At 28.6% G+C, this 27,143-nt stretch overlaps 1 protein-coding gene and 1 long non-coding RNA gene across 2 annotated transcripts in view; one reads left to right on the top strand and one right to left on the bottom strand.

Moving 5' to 3' along the window:
• Positions 1 to 26,559, bottom strand: part of LOC142330038 (uncharacterized) — a 200,383-nt gene extending 173,824 nt beyond the window's left edge. The window contains exon 1 of the mRNA XM_075375050.1: positions 26,038 to 26,559. Within this exon, the coding sequence (XP_075231165.1) occupies positions 26,038 to 26,466 (429 nt within the window). The 5' untranslated portion in view covers positions 26,467 to 26,559. The remainder of the gene's footprint in view (positions 1 to 26,037) is intronic.
• LOC142330039 (uncharacterized) overlaps positions 1 to 27,143 on the top strand; it is a 314,511-nt gene that overhangs the window by 177,128 nt on the left and 110,240 nt on the right. The window lies entirely within an intron of this gene.

The following is a 27,143-nucleotide window of genomic DNA, read 5'->3' as shown; positions in this document are numbered from 1 at the left end:
GATCGTAAATTTCCCATCCAGATGTTCTCAGTAAATCACGTGTCTGACCCGCAACATGTGGACGTTCATTCTCGTGCAGTAGGACGACGCCGTCGGTCAGCCACCCGTGTCGCTGATTTGGAATGGTGCGCCGTAACTTACGTAGGGTTTCGCAGTACATTTCTGTATTTATAGTCGTTCTACGTGGCATGAAATCATTCAACAGTATTCCAAACCGATTCCAAAAGACTGTGGTCATCAGTACGCGTCCAAATGGCTGTGGATACCAAAATACCTTTTAATACCAAATACCTTTACCAAAACCTATACCAAAATACCTTTTTTGGTCTGGTTGGTGATTGAAGATGACGATGTTCACTTGACTGCCGTTTTCTCTCTAGCTTGTAATACGAAATCCATGTTTCATCGCCGGAAACAATTGAATTAATGAACTCATCACTTTTTCTGTGTAGCGCATCAGAAATTCCAAAGCAGATCCCATTCGGATTTTTTTTATGACGTTCCGTTAAGGCGTACGGCACCCAAGTGCACAAACCTTTCCGAAGCCTAATTGGTCATGAACAATGCGACCGATAACAGCTCTTGAAACAACAGGAAAAAGAAGGGCCAGGTCGCGGAAATCGTTGAGCGGCGATCTTTTCTGATTACATTATCGACGCGTTTCAGAAAATCCTCGGTGATTATCGAGGGCCTTCTCGAACGTTCATCATGCACATTTATCCTGTTATTTCTAAACCTTTCACACAGTTTTTGGACGTTTCTTTCATTCATTACATTATTACCGTACACAGCAATCAACTGGCTATGAATTTCAACCGTCTTAACGTTTTGATGGTTTAAAAAACGTATGACCACGTATTCCGCAGTTGCTGGCAACATCGATTTTCGTATTCATTTAAAACGTAATAACTCGCGCTTAATCAAAGATACTACAACGCAACAACTTACAGACAACAATGCAGTGTGTACTTTACTAGCCTGGCCATGATCGATACAGATTCACCAACCTTAAGAAGAGAAATTTCCCAGCGGTCTTTACTTTAGAGATATTCCTCGTAAAACAGATATGATCGATTAAGTATCTAATTACTTATTCTTCTAAATTTTCCTCAACTTATTAATAAATGTTGAATGGAGAAACGTTTGGCGTGAGGGAGAAAGGTAGATCTTAAAAGAGATTTTATTTAAATGGGTATGAGAAACTGGAATAATAAGACCAATAAAGAAAAGGAATTATCGTAGAATAACAACAAAACTATAAACTCAATCAATTACAATCTCATCCTACCTTTCCAGGACTGTCAATCTAACAGAGATACTGTGTCTCAGTTTCTCACGACCAAGTCTTTATGTATTCCAAGCTTGAAATACATTTAAACAAAAGATAGGCAAAAAATCTGAACTAAATATAATTATTCCTTATTTTCATTTTAAAAATCATAGAATAGCAAATTGATTTATTGGATATCTAGAAAACAATTACTGGTTTTCTTGTCATGTTTTTACGTAAATTGTATATCCTTAATAAAGTTCAAATAATTATATTTCTGTAAACTTTAATCTAAAAAAGATAGCCTGTTTTTGAATATTTAGAAAAAAAATAAATATTTATAGTAATATTAACTGTTAAAAATTAAAATTTTAATATATTGGTGTTGGAAAAGGTGGCCAATTACATTTAAAATAAAATTTGTGCCCGTCCAAAAGTGTTAAAATAATACTATTAGTTCTTTAATTGAAGAATATTTATTTTTATTTGATAAAATCAGTTTATTTATCGTGCAGGACACGCACTTGCGCCCACACTGATTTGTTTTAAAAGCTGGTTGCAATGAAGATACTCCAAGATGGTACATTACGTAAATCATAAGAAATATTACTACGTAATCCTTCAAGAATAATCTCAGTTGTTCCCATATTAACAAAGGATTTTTTTTTTAAATTTACATAATCAATCAAATTTTTAACATAACACATTCATTTATTTTATTTTTATTTACATAACCATTATTTCTACTTAAAAATAAAAAGAATAAAACATCTGTGATGTCGAGTGTAGGTTTTTTCTTTAAAAAGGAAGACACTGGGTATCTTTATTACATGTCTATTGTTTAATTTTATGTAGGCTTAATGTATTATAATAGCAAGCTATAGTAATTATAAAATAAGAATGACAATTATTTCCGTTGTGATGAGAATATGTCACCTTGATAACAATATAGCATATTATATCATAACTATTGTTAAATTTAAATATATTCCTACGTAATTATTTATGCTACAAGCTTCGCTATTTATTTCTTTTTTCACGGTTAAATATTTTTACGTTAATATAAATTATATATAATATAATGTATACACGTAGGATATATTGGTATGTATATTTAATAGAGGAGAGATACTTTTGTCAGAGAAGGAATTTTTCTTTTTAAAAACTGCATGTACGTATTACAACAGTATAAAGAATATTTTATTTCATTTGATCAAATCGTTTATAAAAGAAAAAATTTATATCGTGCTAAAAATATTTAAAAGTTGGTAGAAGTTACCGTAGATTGTTATATTTAAAAAAAATTCTATTTAAGGATGTTTTCTTTGTGGAGTTAAAAGAAGTTCAAAGAAAATTGGCTGGATGAATGAATAATTGGTAAAATATTGGGTAAAATGTGTCTGAAAACGGAAAAGTGGACTATAACTATTTTAAAAATGAACATTGGGAAATACTACACAGAATTCGATATCCCGTATATAACGCAGATATTTGAAATTCGAATATCACGTTATACGTACACCACTGTATTCAGCGCGGTGAATATTACGTTTGATAAAGAAACATAACATTATTACTGGAAAAATAACGGTACAACTTAAGAAATTATCTTTAAAATCATTCATCATGCTACTGTAAAAAGTGAATCAGAATGACTTTTCAGTATTTTTGATTTAATGTTCGACAAAATGTGAAGCATATTTGATCGTAAACGTGTTCGAGTATATATTTTCTTAAATAATAATCGTGCAATACATCAGATTCATTTATAACACCAGTCAGTTTTATGTTGAGTAACTAAAGAATTCTCTAAAATTATTTAAAAAAAAAAATTACTTTTATTAGACTTTATTCATAGGTATAAAGATAAAATATAAGTGAATCTGAAAACATACAATTAAAAATGTTTTAAATAGTTTTTGAGTAAACCACTACTCAGCAGCCGTACTCCAAAGAAGATTTAATTAATTTTAATAAACGAACATATTTAAACTAGATATGTTTTATGATATCTATACTTCAACGTCCTGGTAATCTACTATAACACGATTGGTTGTCTGGTGAGTGTAGGTGGGTAATTATTAGAGGTTAAATGTAATTTATTCATAAAACGTAGATATATATCGGTAAATTCATCGTTAATACGGGATCATTAAGTCTTGATTATAATGTAGAATTTGTTAGAAAGGATACGTTAATTATTTGTTTTAAGCATTGTTTCAATTAAAAACATTGTTTATTAAATATGACAGGTGATTTTAAACAATAAAAAATTTGGCTATCGTATACTCAAATCCTACCCTACTAAATGGAATTTGCATGTGTGTTTTGTGTGTGTGCGTCTCCTTTAGCTTAGCACTGGAATGTACCGATCACTAGCGGAAAATCCCGATTCGTTAGTATCAATTTCTAGAGTTAAATTTCTAATTTAACTTTCCTTATATCATTTTTCATCATACAAAAAAAAAAAAATTGCACAAGAGGTAATCAATTTTGGACACCTAATAATCCCATTTCGAGACGCCACCCGCCCGGAGAGCCTAGCTGCGGAGACGTGCCGTTAGTAAGTTAGTAAGTTATGAAAAGATTTATAAACCTGAAGATTTAGTTAAAGTGAAAGTTTTGAGGTCCTGAAAATCAAGGAACAGCCTCGCTTACGCTCCAGTGTTTTTAAGTTTTATGTACTGTGGTAATAAGTTGACATCAATTCAGTAATTATAAATGTAGATTCTGAAATATTTCATTTCGATTTGTTAGTTCGAGGTAGTACCATATAATAAACAAACGCATAATTTTGAGATTGCAAAGTAAAAGTCGCTTGAATAATTTTGTTATGGTTCATTTTTATTATACACCAATTTGTAAATCAGACTTTCGAAATCAATTAGATTATTTTATAAGTAAAATAAAATAAGAATAAACCCATCGGGTTGGTCTAGTGGTAAATTCGATGACGTAAATCAGCTGATTTCTAAATCGAAGTTCTCAGGTTCAAATGTTAATAAAGGTAATTACTTTTACTCGGATTTGAATACCAGATCGTGGATACTGTTGTTTTTTGGTGGTTGGGTTTCAATTAACCACACATCTCAGGAAGACGACTTGAGAATGTACAAGACTACACTTCATTTATATTCATACATATAATCGTCTGAAGTTAATACCTTACTGTGGTTCCGGAGGATAAACAGAAAAAGAAAGAAAGAATACTAGATCGTGGATACCGGTGTTCTTTGGTGGGTGGATTTCAATTAAACACACGTCTCAGGGGTAGTCCACCTGAGTTTGTTCAATACTACAAATTTACCGGTACAGTTATATTACATCGATAAGTCGCTAATGACTTTAATTGTTGGTGTGACTATGAATGAAAGTATTTTTTTTTTAAATAAAAAACTTCTCTACATATATTTCATTTTTCAGTTTATTATTCATTTTAAATTAAATTATTGATTTAAAAAAATTACTATTTTAAATTATTGATTTATAAATCGGTTTTGAAGCCTGTTTGGACTTACGGGCTTGAATTGGGGGTTTTGGTGTGCAATTCCAGTATTGGCATACGTGAACGCTACCATACAAAAACACTGCGAAAAATGCTACACATACATAAGCAGTAGCCTTATGTATAAGATCTTCAAGTTGCGAACCATTCGGCAGGAAATCTCTCTGGTCAGCCTACTTTTAAAAATTGTTTGGATCGAAACAGAGTGAAAGCACTGCGACGTAAATTTAAAAAAGAGTTTAATTAAAACACTTCAATTCGATTTGTCATTAAAAATTAATTTTATATAATTTCACCTTTAACCGTTTGGGATGTGATTTTTTTTTTAGATAATCAACCCTAATCAATACTGCTCAATTAATGACAAAACTTACTTTTTTACTTTTTCCTGTTTAGTCTCCGGTAATTACCGTTCAGGTAATACGTCAGAGGATGAATGAGGATGATATGTATGAGTGTAAATGAAGTGTAGTCTTGTACAGCTCAGGTGGACCGTTCCTGAGATGTGTGGTTAATTGAAACCCAACCACCAAAGATCACCGGTATTCACGATCTAGTATTCAAATCCATGTAAAAATAACTGACTTTACTAGAAATTGAACGCTGGAACTTGACTTCCAAATCAGCTGATTTGGCAAGACGCGTTCACTACTAGACCAACCCGGTGGGTTATTCGTCAGATCACTATTAAAAACTAAGTATACTAATGTAGTTTTCGGGATCGTTTGATCAAAGATAATAAAAGAAATTGACTGATGAAAAATGTGGAAAAGTTATTATTCTTGGAATCATAACGTAAGTGTAATGAACATAAGATTGAAATATAATTGACATTTTAAAGCAAAATGAAGTTTTATATGAATTGGTTGCTGGAAAATATGTTTAAAATAATTCCTTTGTGGTAACATACAGAAAATTTTGTTGGTTTTGAAACATGAGCTGATGGAATGCGTGCAGAACCGGTAAATGAAGAATTTTTGGATTGATATGATGATATTTCATAGCAAAACAAAAGTAATACATTTATGCAAGAAAGAACAGAAATAAAACAGTGGGAGTGAGGGTGAGATTTAGCTTATATATATCAACATGTATATCAAATAAACAAATATATTTAGTTATACATTTAAATCTTTAAGCACGAATTTATTATCTTTTTTATTTTATTTTACGTAGAGTATAATAAAATAATAACCAAACACTTTAATTCTTTTCTATAACTTCGTTTTAGTTAATTTTATTATTTAATAATTACAACTTATTTCTCAATTTTTTAGAAGTTTAATATATTCCCGATTTTCTAGTTTTAAAAAAAGGCTGCGGTATCGTTAAGTACGATGAATTAAAGAATCCAGTTATAATATAGTAAAAATATAGTTATGATAATAAAAATTGTAGTGTTATAATACCGAGAAGAAGTCTAGATTTTTATTCTTACAAATTTAATTATACTCTGACGATATAAAGGAATATATTTAATTAGTATTATTATATGTTTGTGTCATTAAAACAAGACATTTAAATGAAACAAATATTATATTGTCAAATCTAATTACTTTTGTAAATAGGCTACGTCTATTTATAATTGAAATTTTTAATCACCAATTGGCTGGGAAGATGAATTTTTTTAGAATAAAAAATCATCTTAAAAAATATTCATTATTATTCGTATATTAATACGTAGATAACGTAAAATTATTTCATTTACTTTGATAATATTGTATATTTTTTCAAGCTTAATTAATCGAATAATCTAGGAAGAAATTTTACAACAGAAGTCTGAGATGAATCCTTTTGTTTGAAGCTTCAGTATGTTCTATTTGCTGACTAGATACAAGCTTAATTTGTAGGTTTGTGGATTTCGACGTTATTTGTAAATATTTTCGTTATTTTTTTTATTCATTTTTAAAAAATTAATTTATGTTTTTACATATTGCTTGTCTATTGCGTAAACTTTGAATTGTTAGTCGTTATGATGATCCATCGACGAGGGTAATCATCTGATAATTACGTCAAATGACGCTTTCATTTTATTTAACGGTTTTTGCAGATATCAACTGTAAAATCTATATATTGCTTTCAGTCTCTTCATTAAGAGTTTTTATTTATGACCTTGATAACAGCTGTGGTATTTTCTAACTTGTATTAAAATCGGAAGTCTACACACTTTCCTTTTTTTGTTAATTTTTAGCTAATCATGAGAGGTTCATTAGCAAGTAACTCTTTAAAAAAAGATTCTAAATCTACTGTGTATATTTTGACAACTAATTAGTTATTTACCGAGATCGAGGCAAGAGGAATATGTTTTTGAAGTTATTGATTTTTTTTACCACTTTTATATTAAGTCGCTCTTTGACTATATATGTGAGATTCATGGTACGGAGCCTTTCAGTCGAATTTTGAACCGCTTCCGCTTATCCATTCACTTTGAAATTTTGCATACAGGTTTGCTCCCGATGACAACACATTTTAACAACATTTTCAAGTCAACTCGCTAAGGTACCCCAAGATGGTTAGTTGCTAAGTGAAAAGAATGACCCTTGAACTTATGCAACGTCATTTACATGCATATTTTCTAACTGAAAGAATTATCCATGTTTGTGATATTGTAGTTTCAACTGATTAAATAAATTGAACGAAAGTATTTTTTCTACGGCTCAGTCAAAAATTCGAATTTCACATAATCGCTCATAACTGTGTACTAGCGCACAAAAAAAAATATGTAAAAAAAATGTTTAAAACCACTGTTATATTAAATTCACTAAAAACTAGAAAATAAAAAATATAAAATAGTAGAAAACACATGTAAATATTAAGAGTGGTAACACCACTCTTAAATTAAACACACTAAAAGATAAAAAATAATATTAGGACAGTATTTCAGTATTGATTTGACAATAACCTTTGATGGTGATTTGTAAGATTGTGTGAAAGTTATAGCTTTAAATTAAAAATTTGATGTTTTTCCCAATTTTTTCATATGCGTGATGAATGGCCTAAAGAGTGGGCTGCTCATTACAAAGTAAAAATTTTTTCACCCCACTCTTTAGGCCATTCATCATGCATATAAAAAAAATGAGCAAAAACATTAAATTTAAATTTGAAGCTATGACTTTCACATAAGCTTACATATGACCATCATAGCATGTTGTCAAATCTATTCCGAGTAAGATTGGTGTTTTAACAATTTTTTTTTACATTTTTTTAATTTATATATAACTTATATGTATGTCTTAGCAAGGATATTTTTCTTCTCGAGAAATTTTCTTAGGTTTTAAGACAATAATTTGTACAAATTACAGGTACAAATTACAGTAACAGGTACCAGGTACCTGCAGACTTTCGGATTGTCATACGATTAATTTCATATAATGGTTTCTGATAGATAATGATCACGTCATACATTTGGTTTAATTATACATACATAATTTTATTTTGATATTCTATTTCTTAACAGGTTTCAAACCTTATTTTTTCTTCTAGGCATTAAAATTTATTAACTCGCTATGAATATAAAGAAAGAGCTGTGGTAAATTGTAATTGAAATAGACTGGAAAACAAGAAAACCTCAAAGAACGTTTAAAAAATTTAAAAGTTTAAAAAAAATCAAAAACTAATGTCTATTCTGATTTTTAAACTATCCTCATAAATAAGTATTGAGGAAATAAAAATAAATTAAATCATACGAGAAATAAAAATGTAAACGTGAAGATAAAGCGTACTTTGGTCATCTTGTCAGAATCAGTAAAAATAAATTAACTGAACAAATCTTTGATTTCTTTTATGATTAGAAAATAGAAATAAACTGAATTAAAGAACTTGAAAAAGATTTAAAATAGAACAATTTAATAAAAAAAATATATTAAAAATAGAGACCTTTAAAACTAAAGTTATTATATAAGAGGATTTCCAAAAATAAAAGACAGGAAAGAAATCCGAAAATGAAATTTTTCGGAAAAACGCAAAGAACATCATGCGGAGAGAATGGACAGGAAGTGAGAAAAGAGTAAAGAAAGAAGTAAAGGTTGGAACGTAATCCTAAAGTGGAAAAAATCGAAAAAAAATTGCTGAAGAAATAATAACCATTTGGTCGTAATCCTCCTAGATAACGGTGAGGATGTTAGAAGATTTAAGCGGTTGCACGTTCTGGATTTTAGTAACTCATAGTGTAATTACATCCGCTACAGTGTTATGCATTAATCAATCATTCATTCCCTTTCTCTCTGTTTCTGTTTTTCTTATTCATTTTTAATTTTTTTGTTTTTTTTTTTGGTCTATTTTTTCTTTAATAAGTGTTTCATCAATCTGCTATTTTCATGATTCTCGTTATCGTTGTTTTCTACTGTACTACTGAAAGAACAGTTCTTCAAAACTACCTTGTGTACGTACTATGTTCTAACCTAAAAAGAATGTATAACGTTTTATGAATTTCAATGGGGTTCCTTTTTATGTGTACATATGTAGTATATTTTACTTAAGATTACTACAAAAATGTAACAGATTGTAAATAAAAATTAAAAAAAAACAATGAAATAATTAGTACCTAATAAAACAATAATTACAAAACGCTACAAAATAGAAGTTTCTACCAAATATATAAAAACTGAAACAAGTATTGCTTTAGGCAGTCTTATTGGAAAGCGTAAAGGTGGCATAAAATACAAACAATTACAATCTCTCACTCAGATTATCCATCACGACTTACTGTAAGCCCCTTATTTTCGGTTGGTTAAGATAAAGTTTATTTAGAGAAAGATAGAGATAGAATAAAACGGTCAGAGTTTAACCACTCCCATGAAATAAATTTAAGAAAAGGGATAATGATTTAATGTGTTTATGGTAAAAAACTTAAAACAAAATATTTTTTAATAAATGAAATATTTTGAAAGGCTATTAGATATTGATCTCCAATCGTTATTTAAAAATAAAGTTTTCGTATCGTTGTTAAAGTTACCTAATTATAAATTCAATCTCGTTTTTTAAAAGTTTTAATTTTAATAAACTAACTTTTTGACCAAGTTTCCAGACAATGTTGAGCACAGCCGAATTCTCTGTTGTTTTATTTTAGTAATGAACCAAATTCTTTTGGATCCTAGTTTATTAAACCAATCATAAAAGCAGTTGTTTAATTTTTTTTATTACATTGTGTAATTCATAAATAACTGAATTGCAATTAGATTAGCTTATTATACCTTTAACTAGATGTTAGTCGGTTTCCTGCATCATCAAAGAATAATTTTTTGATTGAAAATGATTTTCAATAATTGAGAATGATGCTAACTCATTCTCAATTATTCTCAGGAATAAGCATTTGTTAATTCGATAAGTTTTAATAAATTGCATTTCAAGGTTTTTACAGTGTTGAAAATAATCATTTGCTAGGAAGGTAGAATTTTAATGATTAACAATACTGTTATAACCATGTCATATTCTATTATCGAGTACTTATATATTATGTAATGGAACGGACAGTATTTTACAGATGTAATATATATATATATATATATATACAGAGTGTCCCACGAAGAAACGGAGAGACTTTCAGAACATTCTCTATTGGTGAAAATAATGAAAGAAATTCATATAAACATAAGTTTGGAAACGCTTTGTTATGGCTAGGAAGATTTCGCCTGGATTTCAGCTCTTCTAATAAAAAGAAGCCTTATTGTAATTTTTGGGACCCAAATTAAGGAGTAAATTTGGTGGTTTCTTATATAACATGAGCTAGGAAATAGGATAAAACAGTTTCCAGAACTGTAATTCCAGTATTTTTTTAAGACATTTGACGTAGACACAAAATTCAACGTCAGATATATGATTTTTTTTTAAGTTTGTAATACAATAACTTTAAACGACTAATAAACGCGGATGATTTAGTGACAAAGCTTGTAGAGAATTTAAATCTGAGAAGATTAATGTAAATGCAGCCAATAAAAAGTAAACAAAAACTTTTAAAACCCTGTTTTTATTGAAGCTTTTGCTTCAATAAAAACAATCGAAAAATAGACAGAAAGTCGCATTATTCATTCTATATCTTATAAACATAAAGAATAATGCGATTTTTTTAACAATTGTGAAAAAATAAACAATTAGCTTAACTACTCTGGCATCAAAAATCTTAACTAAAATTCTGTAGAGAAGAATTTAGACGAGAAGTGTTAAGAGAAGACCAATTTCGTTTCAGGAAAAGAATAGGGACAAGGGAAGCAATTTTAGCGCTCAGATTAATAGTAGAAGGAAGATTAAAGAAAAAAACCAACATATATGGCATTTATAGACATAAAAAAGGAATTTCATAACGTAGACTGGAATAACATGTTCAGCATTTTAAAAATTTAGGGTTCAAGTACAGAGATAAAAGAACAATTGCTAGCATTTACAGGAACCAAACTGCAACAGTAATAGTCGAAGAACATAAGAAAGAAGCCGTAATAAAAAAGGGAGTCTGACAAGGATGTTAGATCTATTAATGATGTTACACCTAAGATGGATGTTAGACCTAAGGATGTCTTTTCCCGTTAGTTTTTAATCTTTGCATAGAAATAGCAGTTAATGATGTTAAAAAACAATCTAGATCCGGAGTAACAGTGCAAGGTGAAAAGATAAACATCCTACAATTTTTGATGATATAATAATTCTAGCTGAAAGTAAAAAAGATTTAGAAGAAACAACGAATGACATGGATGAAGTCCTACCCAAGAACTACCGTATGAAAATAAACAAAAACAAAACGAAAGTAATGAGGTGTAGTAGAAATAATGTATATTGACCACTGAATATAAAAATAGGAAAAGATTATGGAGGTAGAAGAATTTTATTATTTGTGAAGTAAAATGTCTAAAGATGGACGAAGTAGGAGCAATATAAAATGCCGAATAGCACAGGCGAAACGAGCTTCTAGTCAGAAATATAATTTGCTTACATCAAAAATTAATTTCAACGTCAGGAAAAGATTTTTTAAAGTATATGTTTGGATACCGGTGTTCTTTGGTGGTTGGGTTTAAATTAACCACACATCTCAGGAATGGTCGAACTGAGAATGTACAAGACTACACTTCATTTACACTCATACATATCATCCTCATTCATCCTCTGAAGAATTATCTAAACGGTAGTTACCGGAGGCTAAACAGGAAAAAAGAGAGAAAGTATATGTTTGGAGCGTAGCTTTATATGGAAGTGAAACTTGGACGATCGGAGAACTTGAGAAAAAAAGATTAGAAGCTTTTGAAATGCGGTGCTATAGGAGAATGTTAAAAATCAGGTGGGTGGATAAGCCGGTTTCCGTGGCGCAAGTGGTAGCGTCTCCGCCTTTCATCCGGAGGTCCTGTGTTCAAAAATCCCGGTCAGGCATGACATTTTTACACGATACAAAATAATTCATCTCATCCTCTGTAGCAATACCTAACTTTAGTTCTGGAGGTAAATATATATATATATGTGTATATATATAAATATATATATATATATATAAATGTGGGTGGATAAAGTGACAAATGAAGAGGTGTTGCGACAAATTTATGAAGAAAGAAGCATTTGAAAAAACAATAGTTGAAAGAAGAGACAGACTTATAGCCCACATACTAAATATATATATATATATATATATATGCGTACTTATAGCCGGCATCCTGGAATAGTCGGTTTGATATTAGAGGGACAGGTAGATGGGAAACATTGTGCAGGCAGGCAACGTTTGGAATATATAAAACAAATTTTTAGGGGTGTAGAATGTAGAGGGTATACCAAAATGAAACGACTGGCACTAGATAGGGAATCTTGAAGAGCTGCATCAAACCATTCAAATGACTGAAGACAAAAAAAAAATCTTATAAACTTTATTTTTAATATAGCAAAACTAAAAAATAAAATATATGAATTGATGAGTGGTAATAGAATAACAAACCTCAGTTACAGTAATTGTTCAAAATTCTCTCCTTCACAATGTACACAACATTCTGCCTGATTTAAAATATTTCTGGTGGCTTTCCGTGTCATCTCAGAATCGATTCGTATATATCAGTAGCATTTCGTATTCTAATGAGTAACTCTTCTTTAGTATTAACTTTTTGTTGATAGCAACAAACTATCGTTATATTATAATATAGAGAACTTTAAAATGCCTAAAGCAAAGTATTATCTTGAAAATGCTAAAAAAAAAAAAATTGTCTATTAAAAACGATAGCTTGAAAAAAATACCTAATAAATAGGAATTAGATACATAGGAAATTTACTTTATCAGTAGTGATGTAGAAATGTTGTTGAACAAAGATAGCGGACCAATATCCAATAGCATCTTTGAACTAAAATTTGTTAAAAATCCTCACGGAGCTTCAAGCTTATCTGCGGAATTAATTCATTAGGAAAAAAATTTGGGGTTTTCAAAGTATTTTTTTTAAAAAATTTATTACGTAACTATTTGTTTGTATACAACTAATTAAAAAATTATAATGAAAATAAATTTAGAAAAATTAATTATTTAAATAATTACTATTAATTAAAAATAAAAAAAAAAACTTTAATAATGTATTAAAAAACTTATACATAAAATTAATTTCTGTAGTTATACAACAGTGAGATTGCTTAATAGATAAAATAAGGAAAAAAGTCAGACATCTTCTATGTGAATCACGATTAGGTTTTAGGTTAAAATGTTCGTGATCATCGTTAAAATGCTTAAAACAAATGCAGAATTACTCGTACCTTACTTAAAAATTTTAATAATAGCATCTCCTTTTTTTTAGCATTGTTTAGAAAATGTGATTCTACACAATTTAGTTTCTCTTTTTAAGTTTCCATGATGTTTTGGCATTATAATTTTATACGTAATGCACGTACAAGTTTGATCTCACGACTGTTTCAAGACACTGTAAACAACGTGAATATTTGGTCTACAAGCTAAAATATTAACTGATTCACCCAATGTGTTACCATATTTATATAATAAAATATATTGTTATATTATTTATAACGAAACTGGTTTAGTCTCTTGAATTTAACAGAAAGTATTCTTCTTGATGTTATACACAAAGATTAGAGATTGATCTCTTTTTAGAAATCTTTCTTATCAAATTGATAATTTTATCCTACGACGGCCAAAATTTAGAAAAAGTACAGAAGATACTAAATTGAATATGAAATATAAAACAGAAATAAAGTTCAGGACACTTACTTTATTTGATGTGAAGAATCCTTATAAAACTTAATATATATAGCAAGATTTTTAACAAAATACTTTAGTATTTTAAACTTAATTAAGATTGAAATGTCTTCTTTTTCCATTTGCAAAACATTATTTAAAGATGACCAAGTATGGTGTTGAATGATGTTGTTTATCGATAATAATTACAGTGAACAGTGTTTTTTTTATAGTTTATTTCATTAATTTATTCAGTGAGAGAAGAGTTCAAAATAAATAATCTTTCTTCACACTTTTCCTTTTCTGGTTAGACCCGAAGAAAATGGTCATGTATAATTTTTGGGTATTAAATCCCTTTTCATTACTTAATTTTGAACGTTTTATTTGAGTTACGACAATATATGGAGCTGCCACACATATATGTTCTATCGGAATTGCTCCGATAGCACGTGGCATCTTAGAACCTTGTGGTAGCCCTAAAAAGGGCTGATTGGGGCTTTGTAGTGATAGCCCTGAAAAGGGTCACGTGTGTAGTCCTGGTAGGGGCTGTTGAGTCCGGTCGCTAGTTTCCCAGCGATGTCAGCTTGGCTCGACGGGTTATAGTCTGTGAGTTACGGCTCGTCTAATGGAATCGAACCGAGCTTCCCCTCAGTGGCAGTTAGGTCCGCGAACAGCGTAACAATAGTTATCCCCAGAGCCTTGTAGTGTTGGGTCGGCATCGGTCGTCTTCTGCCGGTATGGCTCAGACTCTTCTCTCCGAGTGGTGCTTGTCGGGCTCCATCTTAACCGCTACGCCACCTGGCTTTAACCGGCCGGCCAGGCCTGCTGCTCCGGCGGGGATGTCGGCATTCGCCGAGAGTACTCATACTGGGCCAGTCAGGAGACTGATTTTTTCCTTTTTCTTGTTGATTTTCTTCCGGGGATTCAAGATTGAATGCTCTCGCATTACCGTGCTGCAGATTATAAAGCCGCTGGCGCGTGGTAGGGTGCCGCGCCGCTTTGATGGGGTGTTGCATGATCAGCTGTCTTGGTGGGAGAAGCGTAGGTACAGGCGCGTTGGTGTCTGCAAGATCCCTTGACTTCTACCGGCTAACATCTCGCTCGCCGATGGGAAAATAGCATGTAAAAACAATGTATAAATATATTTTTTTAAAATGAAGTCAGTTCGACTTCATCAAAATATATATTCGTTAATACGCTGTATACTCAGTGTATATTAAATGTTTTGTTCTGTCTTTATCAAAACTTCAACGAATAAATTTTTGTTTTTTTTTTTTTAAGGAAAAAACCTCATCATTGACCTCAACTAAATGTTTTTTTTTTTTGTTTTTTTTTAATTATAAATCAAAAGAAGCCTAAAGATGGTGTAACAGGAGAAAGCTTTTTACTGTTTTTGAAATTCTTTATTTTTCATAATTAGCCTTTTTATAAAAATTTATTCCTATAAATAAAATTTTATCCTGTGGAATAATATTCATTTTTATAACAACTGTTTATTTTTAAAAACTCTCGGTGGTTAATTAAAAAAATCAATTTATAAAACAATTATGTTATAATCTAGAATAATCAATTAAATTCACAGGTAGACAGAAACAGGTTACCCGTAATATATTATATTGAATCAACTATTTTATTTTAAATATGTTTCGTTATTTACGTATTGTGTAAATCACATCGAAATGATGCAATCGATGCATCGATGAAAGATAATGAATGTAGTCGCATTGCGCAACAAATTGGATTTATTCATGTTTTCGACATATTAAATACATAATTAACGGAAAAACTTTGTATGTTACAATTGCCAATGATTTTTTTTCTGAAATTTGTATAAGTTTAATGTTCTATCAGTAACATAGAAATTTAGTACGATAATTTCTAGTTAATGTCGTGATGTCTTATAAATCAACTAATGTCTTATGTCAACTAATTTTTGGAATCGGTTAACTAAAATGGACTAAATACTAAACAAAATACATAAAATTTAACAAATAATACTTTTTCGACCGACACTGTTCACTTTTACTTTTTAATTTGTATTTAGAAGAATGAATTAAAAAACTAAAAGATAAACCTTAAACCGGAATAACAATATTGACATAAAATTAAATATTAAAATTCACTGGCGATGTTATTTTGACATAACTAGGATGACATACAAGTAATTTCTGTTATGAATTCACAGCTGATGGGAAGTTCAATCTGCCAAATAAGAGTAAACAAAGGTAATAAAATTCGAAAGAAAGGAATATAATGAATATTTAAATATTAGAAAAAAAACATATATGCGAATTTATTGTTACGTGGTAAAATTTCAGTGGATAAAAGAAATAAAGGAGTTATAAAAATAAAAAAAATAAAACTAATTTTGCATAGGAGAACTTTAACGTGGAAATGTATCAAGCATAGATCTTTAAAAAAAAATACAAAAAAATTACAAAAATATATTTGATTATACATAAAAAATTATTTTTTTTAAAAAACTTTTATTGACTAATATTAATATTAACATTAATAAAAAAGGAAACAAATTAGAAAAACCCTCTAAAAAGTAAAAAATAAGATTAAATCAAATTGAGAATTTTAAACAAAAAAATATAATATATTAACGAATATAAAAATGCACTGAAAAGTAAAAAAATCAATTATATAAATATCTAATAAATAAAAAATAAATAAATGTAATAATTATTAAACTTTAAAATTAAAAGTAATGAAAATATTTAGTTAAATAAAAGCGTGGCACAGTTTTTATAATTTATTTAAAACACAACATTTTTTATTAATGTTAATATTAAGATTATTTAAATAAAAGCTTTTTTAAAAAATAATTTTTTATATGTAATCAAATATATTTTTGTAATATTTTTGTTTTTTTGTATTCTTTATAAAGACTAAAAAAAGTAAAAATATTTATTTTTACACATGGAAGTTACATACGTGTACCAAATTTCAGTCATTTTCATACGATAGTTCATGAGAAATGAAAATTTTCAACTAAATGCATGAATTTTTCGTAGGGGTAGCGCGTGAGGGCATGGGGGTGGGTCATATCAAATTCGACACCGTAGTGCTGTATTGTCATCGAAGTTACGTATACGTGTACCAAATTTCATCGATTTTCATACGATAGATCAAAAGATATAGTAGTTGCAAGATTTGATTATTCCTAAAGCGAGTTAAATAAAAGCGTTTAATTAGAAATAATTCCTTTAAATACGCGTGTATAAAGTAATGTTTTACGGCAACGAAACATGGATAACAGGAAAGTGGAGCGAAAGTCTTGAAATGAGTGGTATGGTTAGGAATTTGTAACAAAACTGGGTTCTTATCGGTTATACGGGGCCCCTACTGAAATCCAACGTAACATTTGTACGCAGCTCGACACGATAAAATTTATATACATATAAATTATTGTAAATAAATTCTAATTAAATTATTATTTATAATAATAATAATAAATAATCTATAATTTAAATATACTGATTTATTAATAATTATTAACCCCGGATTGTAAAAAAGTTTTACAATAAATAATTATTCAATAATATGAGGAAAAAAATATGAAAAAATAACAGAAGTTATTAATGAAATAACATTTTATGTACTTCTCATTTTAAAAAAAAATGTGTATATGTAATTTAATGTTTATATATAAACGTACAAGGAAGTCATGTGGTGTCCACATCAGACTTTTTTTATAGTAATATATGAGCGTTATATTTTGATTTTATTACAAATATAATTTACTTAGATTAATATAAATTATAATGCAGGTTAATTTTTTCGTAAAGTTTTTCTCATCAGAGTTTCATTCTAAAAAATAATTTAAAAAATATTTTTATTTAAAAAAAGAATATATATATATATATATATATATATATATATATATTCAAAAAAGGAAAATACGTTCTTGATTTGTTTAACATTTTGTTATTAAAATTTTAATAATTTGTAAACTTTATCTTATTTACTTATTTTATATTCAGTAATAATATTAACAAAGAATAATTCTATTTTCTATTATAACAAAATGTATATTAATTGAAAAAAAATGGAATTACCTACCATTTTATTGTCATATTATTCATGGTTTGTTTAGTAAAAAGATTTTGTTATATGCGTGTAAAACAAATTTTTTTTTACCTTTGTTTAATTTCATTGTACATTTTTTTTCTAAATACAATGACTGGAGTTGGAAATTTTACACTTTTTTTATGCTTCAGATGTTTTATTAAACTTTTATTTATTTGATTCTCTAATTTAAGTACTGTAAACAGAATTCTTATGATAATGTCACTATTAATATTTATTCATTTTTATTAAATAAATATAATATTTTAGATTAGAGAAAGAACAAAGGAATTTTTGAATTTCGTATTTTTAAACTATATCATTGTTAAGAGAACTTTAAGGGGTAATTCGGTTGATATAACGCGTCGTCGTATTTATTTCCAATTTTTTTTCTGCACGTGTACAATTTCATTTTATTAACTGTATTCTTATTCAAAATAAAAAAAGAAAGAAAAGTATTCTTCTTTGAATATTAAGTTAATCCGTATCATTAAACTATACCAAGTCAAACTCGGGCAAAAAAATCTAAAAAGTGTTTCAATTCATAACTCATCTTTTCATATTGTTCTCGCGGAATTAAAATGTATTTTGACCGTGTTTTTTTTTTCATTTATCGGTTAGTGTTGAAATAATATTTTTTTAGTCTAGATACGTTAAAAAAGGTGATACCAAAATTTTTATACTTTCCTGGCATTGATTATTTATTCTTATATAGTGGAAAATTAATGATACATGAAAAAGAGTTATCTAAAATACTTTTTTGTGGGTGGGGATAATCTATGATAAAGTTTTATTGTAAAATTATCATTATATGTTTAAATAAACGAAAAAAGTTATAAAAATTCAAGAAATTAGTGTTCATTAATTTTTTTCTAATGATCACCCCAGAATCATCTTCCAATTTTTTTATTTTTATTTTTCTACGTTTACTATGTTAAATTGATGAAACTAAAACTAATTCCACTGAAGAATGTACAACCAATAAAAAGTTTCGTAAGATTCCTTTTTTTATTAGTGAGGGGAATGAAATGTTAATGTAATATATTAATTCTAAAAGTTTATTAAAACAAAAAACCTTTGAAAAATAATAACGAACTATATTTTTAAACTTTGATCGGCTACCCCATCTCCAATATTGTTCCCAAACTATGGTTTTGGAATAGCTTGTACTACTACAACTATGCTTAGGAAGACATTTAAAAAAATTCGGTTAAAATGTATACAATAAATAAAAACATAGCTTTTTGATTTTTGGAAAGGGGAAATTTTGGAGCAAATTTTTAAAAAAAATGATGAGTTTGGTAAAACTCCAAAGATTTACCAGCAAATTGTCCCATATACACGAGTTTTTGTACATCATCAAAATCGGTTTATCCATCCAAAAGTTAAACACCCCAACACTACCTAAAAAAATTACCCTCATTTTTTTTTTATTTTTTGGGGTTCCTGGGTCATGAAACGTCGAGAAATGAAAAAAAAATCATATCCAATTTTTTAACTGTTTACCGTACTTTCCGTTTTGCAGCATACTTCTAGGAGCTATGATATAAACCCACCGGGTTGGTCTAGTGGTGAACGCGTCTTCCCAAATAAGCTGATTTGGTAGTCGAGAGTTCCAGCGTTCAAGTCCTAGTAAAGCCAGTTATTTTTACACGGATTTGAATACTAGATCGTGGATACCGGTGTTCTTTAGTGGTTGGGTTTCAATTAACCACACATCTCATGAATGGGTCGAACTGAGAATGTACAAGACTACACTTCATTTACACTCATACATATCATCCTCATTGATCCTCTGAAGAATTATCTAAACGGTAGTTACCGGAGGCTAAACAGGAAAAAGAAAGAAAGGAGCTGTGATATAAGGAAAGTAAAAATACGTTTTCTTTTAATTAGCTAAACAATAAAATGTTTATAGAAATAAAAAAAAACAATTTTAAACTTTCGGATGAAGTGATAAAAATTTGATTATATGTTTGTAACAAAACCGGTTGATTATAAATTTATGGTATATGATTAATATGTTCAGTAGTTCACATTAACAGCTATGTATATTATGTTATTACGTGATCGTTAAACTTCTTTCATAGCAATTAATGCAGTTACTTAAAGATAATTTCTTTTAAATAACATAAACCTGTTCGTAATACTAGTTATTTTCAATTATCATACATTAGTGATGATATCTTGTCAATAACTATTTATTTTTACAATTAAATTTTATGTTATCTTAAAATTTAATAACAGAGTATATATTTTGAAAATAAATTCTACCTAAGTTAATCATAGAGGGGCTTTTTATATTATTTTTCTTTAGTTAAGAAAAATAATAAATAATTTAGAAGTGTAATAATAATTTTTTAATTTATATTAGCGCGAAGGATTAAATTTTAAGTTTTGTATAAATGTTAGAAAGATTTACCATCTTCTATTCCAGCTTTTTTGATTTATTTTAATTAAAAAAATTAGTGTAGATCATAAGGTTAATTTTTATCCAGAACAGGCTAGATTACCTATCAATATTGATTTATGATTTCATTGTTTGTCGGGTTAGCTCAGTGGTTAAACTCTCCTGTTTTTTGTGTAAGATTAACAGATCGATGTACCAGTTTAATTTCAATTTTGTGAATCTCTCAATTATTTCTCCCGATCATAATTTCTTTGTTAAGCTTTAATTAACAACACTGTTTATTCTAAAAACAGCCTAGGAAGTAATTTCTTACTAAATAAAATAATACTGCATATCAGTATGAGCCTTCGCTCTCTGTTTACCACAGAGACTGTGAGTGAAATAATCATTTTAGAGAAAGGAAATCTGATTAGTGCTTCTTGTACCCCCAGCAGTTCACAACACAATCGTCAGAAAAATTAGGATAGATAGAATACAGCAATAAAATAATCACGCTTTTCTCTTATAAAAATATGTGCTATGTAGACCACAGCTTCAACTCAGCTTTATATGCATTATCACTTCACGAATAATAGTTGTATTTATTTATAAATATGCACAAAATCGATTGAATATTTACAAATTATTATATAAAACATTCACTCATGGATTCATAGATTTGATTATCACGAAAAAACGGGTTTTTTCTTTTTTTTAAATATAGCATATTTAGCTTTAAAAAAATATATATGTTTGAAAAATTTCTGATTAAATTCCTTAAGTATCTTGTTATTTTATTTGAAATATTATTACAAAATCTATTAAGATTGAAATTTGTTAGACTTTTACAGTTCTTCATCCAAAAAAAATTACAGAAACTTAAAAAAAAATAAATTTCTTATTAGGGTTCCATAATTTTATACTTCTTTCATTTTTACACGACTGTTTAAATAGGAGAATATATTTAGGGTGTATGCATGTTTGTTCCACCGTAGCATCTCAACAGCTGAACCGATTTAGATGTATGACCCTGTATTGGAATCCTTACGTTACCGGCAGTGTCATAGGTTACATTACAATGTATTAGAGGAGATTTTCTGGTTGAACCACAAACTTTACTGAATTGAATTAATGAACTGTAAGCCTTTATCACTACGTGAGGCCGGTTTGAACTGAATGATTTGAATCAATCGAGTGAATAATATTACAAAAATAATAAAATAGAATTTCCGTTAAATAAATAAAATAACATTTGATAAATTTAAAGATTTCTGTTTAATAATAATGGGCTTCCCGTGGGAACTGCGTGTAAGGCTAGAGTGGTGAGGTGATGGAAGCACCTCGTGCGAGGCTAGACCATTCATCACCATCTACTAGTAACAAACGAGGTGCCCCATGGGGCACTGTTTTGGAGGTGCTCTTATAATATCTCTGCAAAAAATCGTCCGATTTACAAAATTCCAACGGGGTATTTGTTAGTAGGTTGAAGGCTAACTTTTGTACGAATCAGATACACTCTCAATGTAACAGATCACGGTTATTCGGAAACGTTTTTATATCTTTGCAACCAATCTTCCGAATTTGAAAATTCAGAATTTGCGAGTATTATATAAAATTACGATGGAACCAAAAAGAGCAGTGTTTTTCAGCAGTCGTATTTTTTAATTTTTAATATTTATCTCTTGTTGAAGTAAGCTTTTTAAAATTTAGTGTTATTACACTCGACCATATAATGTGGTAAAATATTTATTTAAAAAAAAAAAAAAATTAATAAAAAATATTATTTTTAAAAAACATATAAAATATTTAAGGTTAAACAAAAGGGTTATAAAATTTAACACTTTTTGTTAAGATGAAATTAATCCACTAAATGGTTATAAAATTATAATATGTGACTACCAAAAAACTAGGTGGCGGCGAAGTGGTAAAAAATATTCTTCCTGAAGGACAATGTAATTTTGATGTTTTATTACAAAAAATAGGAATATTTTGGGCATTAGTAATTTTAGTTTTTCGTTGTAATTAAGATGTTTTATATAATAAAAAATAATAATTAATTATATGGTTAATTTCTCTGTTAGTTTTTGTAAAAGGTATTCTCGTATTAAAATTTAGCATTATATAATCACAAATATACTCTGTAATATATTATATAATTTTCTTAATTATATAACATTTAAAGGTATTATATTTTTATATAACTTTTAAAAATTTTGTTAAACTATGCATGTGTGTAATTGGCGAACCCATCACTTAGTTACTCATCATTAATTTTCTTATTCCCAAATTGTTTTTTTTTTGTTTTTTGTTTTTTGTCTTCAGTCATTTGACTGGTTTGATGCAGCTCTCCAAGATTCCTTATCTAGTGCTAGTCGTTTTAATTCGGTATACCCCCTACATCCCACATCCCTAACAATTTGTTTTACATATTCTAAACGTGGCCTGCCTACACAATTTTTCCCTTCTACCTGTCCTTCCAATATGAAAGCGACTATTCAAGGATGCCTTAGTATGTGTCCTATAAGTCTGTCTCTTCTTTTAACTATATTTTTCCAAATGCTACTTTCTTCATCTATTTGCCGCAACACCTCTTCATTTGTCACTTTATCCACCCATCTGATTTTTAACATTCTGCTATAGCACCACGTTTCAAAAGTTTTACATATTCATTTTTTTACCCTTTAATGCTGTATTTCATTTTATAAATAAGTTTATAACGTTTTATCATATTAAAAACTGATCGATCAGTCGATATATTTGTTAGCATGTTGGCTGCTAAATATACCGGTCTCGGGTTTGATTCTGGGCAAAAATTTCACTTTTTTTAATAACTCATTAATTTCATCGACCATATGCTTCGCTCGTTAAAATACACGTGTAGGGTATTACGAGGTCAAATTGTAAATAAAACTGGAAAATGTTATCTTATTATGTAAAATTAAATCTCCAGATGCGATGAAAAGGGATGAAACCGATTAAAAAACAACACAACAAACAAAAACATTGTATTTTACTGTTTCGTTGAAATGGAGAATTATTGAAGTCTGCCTACAATATTTACTTCAAACATAATATTTATTCCAAGTTTAGGAATCCCCATAAAAAAAAAAACACCCTTTAATAGAGAGTTAAACCGGGATAGAGAGTTATATTCTGAAAGTCAAAATAAACCAACAACAAAATTTTATAAAAACATTTCTATTTTTTCCTTTAAACCATTTCTAAACGGATAAAACTGGATTAACAGCGGGTATCACACTTTCCATATATATTTTGCTGTATTATTTTCACTTTACATGTGTTTTATACTTTTGTTATATTGATAAATGACGTAAATAATATATAATTACGTGATGTAGTGATCTTACCAACTACTCGGTAGGGTCAGTAGAAGGAGAAAGGAAGCGAGTGAGAAGAAGGGTGAAGTTAATAGATGAAGTAAAAATTGGAAACCTAAAGGAAGAAGGAGAAGGCTTAAAACAGAGGTGGATGGAGTAACGGTGGTGTAATGGACCTGCTGCCTAGTCGAACACAAGATTATGTCGATGCTGATATCGATAAAGATTAGAAATCAGGACTAAAAGTGATTCCAATTATAGCTATAAAAAAACTTAGGATTTTAGCCGCCTCTAAAAATAGCGAAACAGAAAAAATAAAGATTCCCTGATTTCTGTAGATGTTTTATTAATTTTGATAGAAACTAGAAATTTGACACAATTGTTTATAAGATTATATGACGATGATTTTCACGATTTAAATTTAAATTATTAATACAAGGATGAAACAGGATAAAGGAGTTCCATTTTATATTCCGAAAATACTGGAAACATTTAACCTGACAATAGGAGGTACGACTGAAATTATAAATCTGTTTATCTTTTTACTAAATTCGGTTTTCGAGCGCTTATAAATAATAACTTGATAATTGCTTCTCCAATTATAATTAATTGCTCTATGCTAACAATTATACATCGAGAGTAGTTTCGTTCCTTCTTCTCATGGAACATCTTGTGTTCGAATACTGGTTTCCTTTGTCGGTGGTTGCATCCACTTTCTTCTATTTTATTGTGGTCTTAGAAATACTGTTATTTCTCCTATTTCTATTCGTATTTTAGTTGATTGTGGTTTATATATGTGTGTTTTTCTTAATAGATGTACAAAACCAGTATAAAAAAATGCAATGATTCTTTTAATAAGTAAAACAACTATTAAATTGTTTTATATATATATATATATATATATATAATGAATCTTAGACGATTGAGCGTTTCGAAGAAAGGGGTTTTAAAAACCTTCTACCATAAAATTTTCTTCCGTTTATTGTTACAAAACGTTAAATTTTAGATAAATATTGTCGCTGATTTTCATGGACAAGAATATATATAGCACATGTAATATACTGTATACGCTCTAAAGCATTCACACTTACTGTTAATTTCCTTTTCCGGTTTCCCGAATAGCCAGATAGGTGATGATTATTTGGTGCAATCATTCCTTAATACCCTTAAGAAATATAAATTTGATTAATCCTTCGGGACTATTCAGATCTTTTTTTTTTTTTGTAAAAAAAAGGAATTATGTTTAAAAAGCTCATCATTTGCCCGTCAGAAGAACGGATACTTTTAAGCATTGTTAATTTTTTTTTTTATATTATATTTCGTAGAATATACTTATGAAATAATTTGAATATTACCTGAAATATATCAAGGCAACCAACTTGACTGTTCTTTTGCAGATTGCAATTAATATGTAAACGTAATGAAAATGAAAAATTATGAAATTAGTAGTAAAATAGAATAACATTACATACACAGCCCACTGGGTAGATCTATTGGTAAATTCGTCGTCGTATATCAGTTAATCTCGAAATCGAGGTTCTCAGGTTCAGATCCTAATAAAGGTAGTTGTATTTATCTGGATTTGAATACTAGATCGTGGATACTGGTGTTCTTTGGTGGTTAGATATAAATTAATCACATGTCTCAGGAACGATCGGCCAGCAATTTTTTAGAAATTTTTATTTTTGAGTTTGAATTTTTAAGAAAAATTTTTTTGATATAATAAGATATTTATATTATATCATTAAACTGATTAATTATTATGTTACGAAAAAGTACATTGATTTTTGTTTTTTGATTTGATTAAATTTGAATTTGGATTTAATAGTAATTTTTTTAAATTATTTTTTTGAATTTTGCTCAAAGACTAGATTTACCGGTACAGTTACTTTACACTGATAAGTCGCTAATGACTTTAATTTTTGATGCTACTATAAATAAAAGTATTCAAAAAAAACGTTATGTACTTGTAGTAATAATAATTTTAAGAAAAAATATAGCCTAAATGTATAAAATCAAAATTAGAAAATTCCGTTACTTTACTCTTACATTCAGCTTTGCTTGTTAGATTATAAAATTATAATACTAATTTAAAACCTCCTGTCATCATAAAATGTAAAAATATTTATATGAAGAATGCTGCTTATATTTTATCATAAAAATTATTTACCCATGTAAATAATAAAAATCGTAAATATATATAAAATAGTATTATGTAAAATATATATCGTAAATAGATAAAATCGTGTATATATATATATATATATATGTATGTGTGTATGAAAAGTTAGGTATTTATAAAAAAATAATAATTTTACTTACAAGTTGAAGATATGTATACGAAGGCCTTTGTGAATCACGTAAAAGTCCGGTGGATGTCAATAATAATGCTAACGTATCGACAGCCAAGCACACTAAACATAAAGCTAAGTATATAGTAAGTTGTAATGATGTCCTGTCATTATGGTAACAACATCTTTTAATACCGGCTGTCAACGCTACAAAACCACAAGACATAGCTGCAGCACCACCCCATAAACCTCCACCGATATTTGCCATCGCCGCTCCGTGAACCAAACCCAAAATTCCAAACACAATCATTAATATACCACATATAACTTGCAGTGTACCTAAACCGGTCAACGCTAATGTCATATTTTTTTCACTGTTATTTCCACCTTTAGATTCAGCACCAGATCCTTTATCACTCGGTGGTGATTTTGCCACCATGCTTTGTTTTTTTATATCCATTATTTTATTTGTTATATATTTTTGAATTTATAATAAAATTTAATTTTTATTATACATATCAATAGGAATAATATTCATTATATTTTATTTATAGATTTTATTACATTTTTGTTTAAGAAAAAAATTATCCACGATATATTTTTTTAAATAATGAAATGAAATTTTAAATTAATAAAAAAATTTGGCACTTGTTTGTACTAAAAAAATTCTGTTTTTATTTTTATTTAATTAAAAAATAATTTTTTTTTTTAAATTAAACAAATTATTTTTTTAAAAGTATTTAAAAAGTTATTTCTAGGTAATTGTTTTTAATTTATTAAAAAAAAGTATATAAAAATAACAAATTAAATAATTAAAATTAGAAATTGTGATAAATGTTGTTTATTGTGAAGGAAAGATTTTATAGCGCAATCCTTAATGGGTAGTATTCTTTATGTTGTTGTGATCGTTAGAAAGAAACATGACATTTCACTATAAACATACCGGCAGCGCGGTAAATACAGTACATTCACTCGTAACGTAGCTGTATATCTCACGACGTTACCAAGCATACTGTTGTGAATTTCAGCGACGGAGATTCATGCAGTTCTTTCTCCCTACTCTTTACCTACTAATACTACTACTCCACGATAAAAATGTCCTTTCACTCGTGCACTCTTGTTCATTCTTTTCTTTTC

The sequence above is a fragment of the Lycorma delicatula genome, chromosome 9, assembly GCF_047948215.1.
Source record: "Lycorma delicatula isolate Av1 chromosome 9, ASM4794821v1, whole genome shotgun sequence".
In the NCBI taxonomy this organism is placed as follows: domain Eukaryota; kingdom Metazoa; phylum Arthropoda; class Insecta; order Hemiptera; family Fulgoridae; genus Lycorma; species Lycorma delicatula.
The sequence above is the reverse complement of the archived record's forward strand: the minus strand, read 5'-3'. Positions and strand labels throughout refer to the sequence as shown.